Here is a 9,740-nt window from a genome sequence, read left to right on the forward strand (position 1 = left end):
GGTCTTTGATCAGTGGGTTTTGGTCAGTGGTTGTTGATCAATGGTCATGAGAATTTGCATAATTAATATTAAGGAACTGACCTCCCAGACCATTGTTCCCTCAGTGGGCTGTTTCAGTCATTTTGCAAATGTACTGTTTATAAGATTGGGGAAACCTGCAGTCAGCTGAGACTGAAGAAGTCACTTGGATGAGTGATGAAACGTTTCTCCCAGAAAACGCTACGTCCAAATGAACAGAATCAACTTTTTGGAGATTTACTTCCCTGGATGATTGAGAATGCATCAAGAAGTCTACTGAAACAAGTTACTAGCAGGTTTAGGCTCACGGTGCAATAGTACAGGGTGGGCCATTTATGTGGATACACGGTAATAACATGGGAATGGTTGGTGATATTAAAGTCCTGTTTGTGGCACATTAGTGTATGTTAGGGGGCAAACTAACATACACTAGCATGTTTGATCCACCACTTGAATCTGCATCATAATCTTCTCCCTGGTCACATGGTGAGATATCCATGAGACGCCTTTTCTTTAGTTTCATCCTAAAAAAGAAAACGAAAATAGTTATATTACAGGAGTTCTAAACAAAATGTGTTGTGCTAGGTGTTTTTAAATCAAAAGCGGAAAAACTTGCCTCTTTGTGAACATGAGCCCACAACTGTTTCCTCCTCATAAAATTTTCCCTGGAAGCAGGTCCCTTAAATCATCCCTACTGAGGGTGTGGAGCAACACCTCATCTATGTTGGCAGCTGTAAATAAAAGTCAGTAACTGTCAGAAATATAAAAGTTGTACATCTCTTTAAATGTATACATTTCACTGTTAAAAAAAGGAAACTATTCCAAATGGTCATTTTGTCAAATACATTTAAATGTAATTAAATATATTATTGATCTGACAACATAAAACTGATTCTATGTAGGATCACTGTCAGTGTGTGCAACACAAAATTCATTTAGACATTAATTTGCATAAATATGCATATGCTTGGCCTACCTTTCAGAACCGACAGGCTGCAATTATCCAAACCCTCCATGTTTTTCTGGTGTAGCTTTTGTCAGAACTTTCCCCTGAGGAGAACTAAAACTAATAGTGCCCAACTGCTTGTCAAATCATTCAACAAATGATCAAAACTCGGATTAGGCCACTTCATCCAAAAAAAACCTGCTACCTCAGTTCAGCAAGGTTAAAGTGACCTGATTTATATTAATAGTTTACAACATAAATAATTCGAAGTAAGTTCACATCTCCAACTTAAAATAGTTTTTATGATTAATCATAATCTGTCGGAAATGAAGCTTAAAGTAAATCTATAGGTAAAGATGTCGTTCATGAATGTGCATTATTTTATTCCCTTGTGTTATCTTTAATTTCATCACCCAAACTGGACTTGCAAATAAAATTTGAATAAATTCATGTTGGTTAAATGTAATTTTGGTCATAAAACCGTTAACTCTTGATGACTTAAGTAAATCCTCATTTAAATTAAATATAGATCTGTCCAACACCCCTGTCTTTTTCCATAACAAAAAAAATTTAAGCAGCAGAGAACTCTGGATGTAAGCCGACAGTCAAAGGAGCTTGCAAAGAAAAGCGTCTGGACTTTAAGTTGCTTGAAGACGTTTCACCTCTCATCCGAGAAGCTTCTTCAGTTCTAAGGTCAAATGGTGGAGAGTCCCAGATATAAACCTAGTGGGAGGGAAAAAAAAAATAAACCCCCACAGAGGGACAAAAGGACCCCTGATGATCGTCTAATCGCCTGAGCCAAGGTGTGAAACTGGGTGTGGGTCACAATCAGCCAGAGTTTCGGGTGTGTTCATTGTGAAACCTGGCCCCACCTTATCATGTGATTTCCTGAGGTCAGATGGCCCAGGATGTGAGTGGGCGTTAAGGCGTCTGGGAGGGATCTCAAAACTGGATTATAGATGGCAGAGAGTTGGTGTCGTAAACCCCGCCTCTGTTCAAAGATGGTCGCTCACAGTGGACATAGATGCTTCTTTCACTCCTCTTTCAAACCATCTGTCCTCTCTGTCCAAAATGTGAACATTGGCGTCCTCGAAAGAGTGACCTTTATCCTTAAGATGCAGATGAACTGCTGAGTCTTGTCCTGTGGAGGTGGCTCTTCTATGTTGTGCCATGCGCTGGTGAAGTGGCTGTTTGGTCTCTCCGATGTAGGTAGAGGATCATCAGGGGGTCCTTTTGTCCCTCTTTGGGGGGAAACTCCCACTGGGTTTAAATCTGGGACTCCCCACTATTTGACCGTAGAACTGAAGAAGCTTGTTGGATGAGAGGTGAAACGTCTTCAAGCAACTTAAAGAAGTCCAGACGCTTTTCTTTCCAAGCTTCTTAGACTACAATGACCTGGATTACTGAGAACCTTCACAGGCTTTATGCCCTGTGCTTATCTTCAAAGTCATGCTGCTCTGTTGTATGTTAATTGCCCCTTGGGGATAAATAAAGTTTTTCTGATTCTGACTCTGTATCATTGATGTCAAGATTATATGATGTAAAGGTGGTTTCATCATAGTTGCTGTGATCTGAACATGTATGAAGAGACTTCAAGGCGTGAGGTGAACACCTGTGCACACACACACACACACAGGAGTGGCGCACGGTGCTGCCTCCCGTTGGGACGGCACAGCAGAGAAGTGCTGTGGCTGTTTGGGTCGGGAGGAAGACTAGTGTCCTCTGCTGCTGCTTCTTCACACAGATCTTGTGAAGAAGAGTCACGCTGAGAGGAAACAATTTGTCTATGATGCTCCACCTACTTACACGTGAAATACTCGGTGGCTAAGTATCAGACTTCAGAATATGTGATACACGCTCGCTTACAGTGTCTCCATTTGCTGCCCGTAGCTTTGAGGCACCGTTAGCCAACATGCTAACAGAGCGGCGGCAGACGGTCAGAAAGCAGTACGAAGCTCAGCAGCAGCGGAGAGCCTTGCAGGACACGACCAATCACCTCTCCTCAACTCTGAAGGACACACCCACCCAACCTCACAATACCATTGCTTCTGTCTTAGTGCTGCCGCGTCGCATTGGCCCCTCCCTCCAACTGGACCACACCCAGAAACTGCAGCTACAGCACCAGCTGCAGCAGGTATGGAAGGTCACCTGTCTCACCCACTTATTCTCCAGGTGTGTTTGCCTGATATCATGTGACCCTTTCTCTCCTAGCATGTGCAACTGCTGACACAGGTTCACCTGCTGAGTCGCCACATTGCTGCCCTGAATCATGAAGCCTCCATCACCAAACGCTACCTGGTCAGTAAACACTTCTCAATTTATACCTACAATAGCTGAACAGGGCAAGTGGGCACTTACCTAGTGGGCGTTTCCTCAGCTCTTGAACTTATTACTTGTTATTAATCTCTGTCTCTATTCCACGGCATGTCTTTATCCTGTCTTCCTTCTCTCACCCCCAATCGGTCACAGTAAATGGCCCCGCCCCTATCTGAGCCTGGTTCTGCCGGAGGCTTCTTTCTGTCAAAGGGGAGTTTTTCCTTCCCACTGTCGCCAAAGTTCTTGCTCATAGGGGGTCATATGTTGGGGTTTTTTCTCTATTATTGTATGGTCTACCTTACAGTTGCGGCTGGGTGTCGTTACTGATTTCTACTGATTTTCTATTCGATTCAGACTCAGTCTGAAATATTATAACTCTGATCATCTATCAGCACATATCCATATTTTGTATCTATAAAACAAAGCTGACACTGTGAGACTTCATCAGAGGTGTGACCATCACAGCAGACGTCTTTGTGTCTGAAGCAGGTGTTCCTGTCCTGGCTTTTTATAGCAGAGAACCTTAAAAATATTCTGCAGTCGATCAAAAACTGAAGAAAACCATGAATCAACATGTGAACATGACCTGATGCTGCTGGAGTGAAGCAGAGTCAGAGGTTTGATTACAGACACAGCTGAGCAATCATTGAAGTCTAAATGTCTTCAGTTTAAACAGCAGAAATGAGGCTTTGCTGTCAGAGGACGACAGCACCGAGCACAGTAGCAGAGCGTGATAAGCAGAGAATAATGCAGAAAACAGAGATTTGATGGTAAACTGGTCTCTGAGTGGACTGAGGGAGAGAGAGCTGTGTGGGGAGTGAAACAGCCAAAGTCAGAGAGAATCCATGACGATGTTTCTCAAACGTGAAGTTTGAGCTTCTTTGGCTGCTGGTTCAGTCAGTTTTGGTCAGAGAGACGAAACCTGCAGAATCTGTGTATTTCAGCCCCAACGGCGCGTCTGTGGACGATCCACGCTCTGTGTTTCTGCTCTCATATCCTGTTTGAGCTGATTCTGGAATTTGTGATAAAATACATTTATATTTAACAATCGATTCAGGATTTTAAAGAATCGAGATCGCTTTATTCAGACTAAAATAGATTTGAATCAGGAAATTCATTATTTTTTTAAACCCAGCCCTTACAGTTTAAAGCGCCTTGAGGCGACTTGTTGCTGTGTGAATAAGATGAAACTGAACCAGCACTAATGAGCACCTCCACTATCAGGAGGAGCTGCAGCACTTCGCACATCATCAGGAGCAAGGCTGCGCCTTCAGCTGTTTCAGGGCATGTAACCTGCAGGGTGCACTGGACCTCCTGCACGAGCTGGAGCAGAGGGACGAGCCTCCACCTGCTCCTCCCGCTCGAGCCTCCAGACGCTGGCTCCCCCAGATGACCCCTGCAACCAACAGTAAGGGCAAGCTACCTGTCAGCCATGTTTGATGCACCAAACAGATCCAGGTTCAGATTCTTGTTCTGGTTCTGTTTAGGTCTTGCCTTCCCTCTGCTGCCTGCCGACACCGCCTGGCTGTTCGCCACACGACCCGTGTTCCTATACCCAGAACTACTTCCTGTCTGTAGCCTAGACCCCGCCCTCCACAGCAGGAACCTGAGAACATTATACACGCCAGGAGAGGATTGGTAAAACACACACACTTCCTACATTTTATTTTTTCACATGCACTTTGTGTAAATTTATGGCTTCTGTTCTTCGTTGAACTCAGTAAAAACATATTTCCCATCATGCCTCTGTGCAGTCTCATCGTTCTCGGCCTGAAACACTTTGAGGGAGCATTTCAGTCCGACGAGCTTATCAGTTCATACCTGCTCTGTAAGAGTCGATGGAACTTCAGGAAGCACGTCAGAGAGATGAGCAGCCCAAGAGCACCTGACAATGTCATCAAGGTGACATCAGAGTGACCTCACTATGCACCGTGTGACATCATTAGCGAACGTTACATTTCAAATGAATGACTCGGGGCCCAACTTTGTGGTTCTTTTCAGACATTTGTGACGAAGGGCGTCGTCCCGCCGCTGCCACTCGCCTGCAGCAGAGTCCAGCAGGAGGACCAGCGCCCCCCGGTGGACAGAGATGGTGAAAACATGCCAAACTGGCTCAAGGTTTGAACAGCAAATCCCGATCGTGATCCAGATTCACACCTATAATAGAATTCCCCTTTATTGTGTGGCTCTGTCTACATCCATTCAGACCCAGGTACAAATCTGCTGGGAGCAAAATTTGCCGGTTTAGTTTTTGAAAGGACCAGTTTGAACCTGCTAGCCAATTCCAATCTAAAGTTTTTCTTTAAGCGTGACCTGTTGATTCAGATTTTGTGTCTCAGAACTATAACAAAAAGAAACTTTGTGTAGTTTCATGCGCTGCTATACGAGTATTGCTCAAACATCATAATCTGAGGCACAGATTGTTATCCCATTATTCTCGTCTGCAGAACAGTCGCCCAAGCATCCAGAAGACCCGCTCAGATGCCCATTACCCCTCCTGGCTTCCTCCAGGCTGCACTCTCAGGCTCCACCCCAATTATATCAACAGGTACCGCCCCCGCCCCCGCACCCACAGGCGCGTCTTCGCATTGGCTCATAATGAATCTCTGCTGCCACTCGCCAAAGCACAGGAGGATCTGCCGGTGGAGCCACACGGAGAGAAACAGGTGGACATGCGCTTTTTACCTGTTTCAGGCGTCACGTTATTTTCTGCCCCCACTGCTGTGTCAGGAGCCCTACCATTGGCACCAGCTTCTATCTCTGGAGCGGTCCCACTGACTGCTGCTCATCCAGGCCCCGCCCACCCCGTGTGTGCCAAGGTGATGCAGTCCTGCCTTCCTATTGGCCAAAATACACCACATACCGTGTCTGCACAGGAGAGCCCCACCCCCTCGACACTTCTACTGCCCATTCCCTCTCTCACAAGTCCTAGCACTACAAACACACTGAAGCCGGGCTGCCTCCTCCTCCAGATGGTGTGGACTCCCCCAGCTCCTCCCACCTCCTCCCAAAATGTTTTGGAGCATCACATCCACGGGCCAATCAATGGGCAGCAGGAAGAGGTCTTTTCTAAGCAGGAAAAGCTAAAGCAGGAAGAGGAGAGCATGGTCTTGGTATCAACACTCAGCCTGACGTCATGTACAGGAGATGTGGAAGAAGAGGAGAGGCGGGAGGAGCAGAGACAGGAACAGGAGGAAAAGGCAATTGTTATTGGTGTCAGTTTGAATGGAGGAGAAAACAATGGTCAGGAGCAGGAGCAGTGGGGACGGGGAGGAGAAGGGGGAGAAGGAGGCGAAGCAGGTGAGAATGAGCAGGGTGGAGAGGAAGAGGAAGGGAGACAGAGGGAGGAGAGGAGTGGAGCGAGAGACGACAGTGGAGGGAAGGATAAGGACGAAGATCAGGACCGGCATGGAGATGATGATGATGATGAGGACTTTGATGACCTCACACAGGATGAAGATGAGGAAGAAGTGATGTCATCAGCATCAGAGGAGTCTGTTCTGTCAGTTCCAGAGTTACAGGTAGATAGAAAGTCTACCTTAAAAGTTTCCACCTTTTGCGATTTAGTGGTGTTGTTTATGCTCATTAATGGCTACGTACCGCAGGCCTTCATGTTGGCAGTAATTAAACCGCTACTCACGCTAAATCACAGCAACAGTCACCTTAAGGCGCTTATTATCGTAAGGTAGACCCTACAATCGTACTTGTTATTAATCTCTGTCTCTCTTCCACAGCATGTCTTTATCCTGTCTTCCTTCTCTCACCCCAACCAATCACAGCAGATGGCCCCGCCCCTCCCTGAGCCTGGTTCTGCTGGAGGTTTCTTCCTGTTAAAAGGGAGTTTTTCCTTCCCACTGTCGCCAAAGGGATGATCTGATATCCTCGTGCTGGTGTTGTTCCCAGACCATCATGAAAATGTTGTTCCAGGTTCAACATTGCAAGTGACCAATCACATTGTTGTGACGTTATTCCTTTGCGCACCAAGCCATTCGTGCATTTATGAAATTCCAATGTTGCAAGGACAATATCAATTCTGCTTACTGTTTATTAAAGGGTTAGGGTTAGGGTCAGGGTCCGTTGATCGGCGGACAGAGGCGGTTTCACGCAGCTTAAGTACAGTTTTTTGTTTTACGGCGGTTTTTCGTGTGGTGGGGCGGCCGTGGCTCAGGGGGTTTGGAATCGCATCTGTAACCGGAAGGTCGCCGGTTCGATCCCTGGGCTCTCTGTCCTGGTCGTTGTGTCCTTGGGCAAGACACTTTACCCTACTTGCCTACTGGTGCTGGCCAGAGGGGCCGATGGCGCGATATGGCAGCCTCGCTTCTGTCAGTCTGCCCCAGGGCAGCTGTGGCTACAACCGTAGCTGCCTCCACCAGTGTGTGAATGTGAGAGTGAATGAATAGTGGTATTGTAAAGCGCTTTGGGTGCCTAGAAAAGCGCTATATAAATCCAATCCATTATTATTATTATTATTATTATTATTATTATTATTTTCCCGAAGTCACAAAGGTATGACGTCACAACATTCTGATTGGTCACTTGCAATGTTGATCCTGGAACAATATTTAGTATGATGATCTGGGAACAACACCAACACGAGGATATCAGATCAACCGTCGCCAAAGTGCTTGCTCACAGGGGGTCATATGATTGTTGGGTTTTCTCTGTATGTATTATTGTAGGGTCTACCTTACAATATAAAGCACCTTGAGGCAGCTGTTGTTGTGATTTGGTGATGTTTAAATAAAAGTGAAACGGGTTTTATTGCCGGCCTCCTCATTGGTCAGAAGTTGTCTCTGATCATGTATTTTTACTCCGACACAGAGAGAAAAGTTCAGGTTTGAGGAAACAAAGACTAAAGATTTTCTCATGTTTTTGTGTCTGAGGCAGAAACTGAAGCTGAATAGAAAACATTTTTTTAAATTTCTTTCCTTTCAGTAGAAGCTCATCAGCACAAACAGCTGCTGAAATGATAGACAGAGACTTTATTGATCCTAAAATGGACATTTGTGTTACAGCCAGTGTTGGGCAAGTTACTTTGAAAAAGTAATTAGTTATAGTTACTAGTTAATTCTTCAAAAAAGTAACTGAGTTACAATATTCTAAAAGTAATTTATTACTTGAAAAGTAACTATTGCGTTACTTTAAAAAACGTTTAACCCTCTGGGGTCCAGGGTGTAATTGACCATTTTTAACTACTTTTGATTTTCCCTCCATATTTCACCTTTAAAAACTATTTACTTTGTTTGGTATCATCCTTTTCAGCACAACCTCACGTCTCTGAATTTACAGTTGTGTTTCCATTTTGACTACTGTATTAACACAATTGATCTAAAATCAGACAAAAAAATATAAAATCAGAGTAGAAAAAGTGATATTTTCACTGTAACAACCACAAACATGTTTAATGAATCATATTTCATAACTTTAAATGCAAATATAAATTGCCAATTTTAAAATCCTATGCACAAGTTTTGCAAACATAGTTATTTGCAGCCATTTACCTTTTACCTTGATTTTTTAAATAACCATTTCAAACTATTTAGAGAACAATCAGCTGTTCTTCAGTAAGATGCCACACAAATTATTTGTGCCTCTCCAAAACAATAATTTCTGTCCACTATGAAGGAAACATCACAGCCTGATACCTGCAGGTCTGACAGCAGCAGGTGTGTCACTCCTGTTTCTACCTGGAGACAGCAGTCGCCTCATTGTTCTGACACACAACACAAAACTATCCACAACACTACACACTAACTACACAAGACAACACATTAACTACACACTGCAAACACGCTAAACTCTCACATCTCAAAACTCGCTCTCTCTCTTTTTCTGCTCTCTCGCCATCACTCCTAAAACTTTCCCTGTTTGTTTTTTTTTGTTTGTTTGTTTGTTTGTTTGTTTTTTTGCTCATAAGCAGAGAGCACTCGCTGCGCTGTCCTTAGACAGTAAACGTGATGAAACTATTGAGGGAAAAACACGCGTATATATTGTTTATCATGACTCCGGTTTTACGTGACCTATCAACACAGTTTATAAACTGGTATATGTCACCTTGTTGCTTTGTCTTTAAGTGGTCATGTGATTGGCTTACCACGACTCCTTTATTCTTCCTCAGTCAAACAGCAGCACTCATGTGATTGTTTTGCCCCCTGAGCTCTAGGTGTTGTGCCAGAAAGTGGTCGTCAGGCAGAAAGTGATTGCCGTCCGCAGGAGCGCGCAGCTGCTTAAAGCTGTAGCGTCCACATTACTTACAGCTACTTCCGTGCAGCTGATATAAGATGCGGTAAGCTGAACACAGCTTCAACCATCTGTTTGTTGACAAATAGTAACGGACTGCGCCGCATTTTCTTGTTAGTAACTGTAACGGTTGTGTTGTAGCGATAGGAATAGTAATTAGTTAGATTACTCATCACTGAAAAAAGTAACGCCGTTACTTGTAACGCCGTTACTTGTAACG

The 9,740-nt window shown here is 44.4% G+C and overlaps 1 protein-coding gene across 2 annotated transcripts in view; it reads left to right on the top strand.

The window, feature by feature from the left end:
* The window catches only part of gon4lb (gon-4 like b), a 27,246-nt gene that overhangs the window by 11,445 nt on the left and 6,061 nt on the right, over positions 1–9,740 (top strand). For both annotated transcript variants that reach the window (XM_013913612.1, XM_013913613.1), the window contains 7 exons: positions 2,855–3,098; positions 3,176–3,262; positions 4,505–4,688; positions 4,768–4,918; positions 5,035–5,182; positions 5,282–5,398; positions 5,728–6,801. In XM_013913612.1, the coding sequence (XP_013769066.1) occupies positions 2,855–3,098; positions 3,176–3,262; positions 4,505–4,688; positions 4,768–4,918; positions 5,035–5,182; positions 5,282–5,398; positions 5,728–6,801 (2,005 nt within the window). The remainder of the gene's footprint in view (positions 1–2,854; positions 3,099–3,175; positions 3,263–4,504; positions 4,689–4,767; positions 4,919–5,034; positions 5,183–5,281; positions 5,399–5,727; positions 6,802–9,740) is intronic.

Source organism: Pundamilia nyererei, unplaced genomic scaffold (genome assembly GCF_000239375.1).
Source record: "Pundamilia nyererei isolate P.nyererei 1_Seehausen unplaced genomic scaffold, PunNye1.0 scaffold00139, whole genome shotgun sequence".
Taxonomy (NCBI): Eukaryota; Metazoa; Chordata; class Actinopteri; order Cichliformes; family Cichlidae; genus Pundamilia; species Pundamilia nyererei.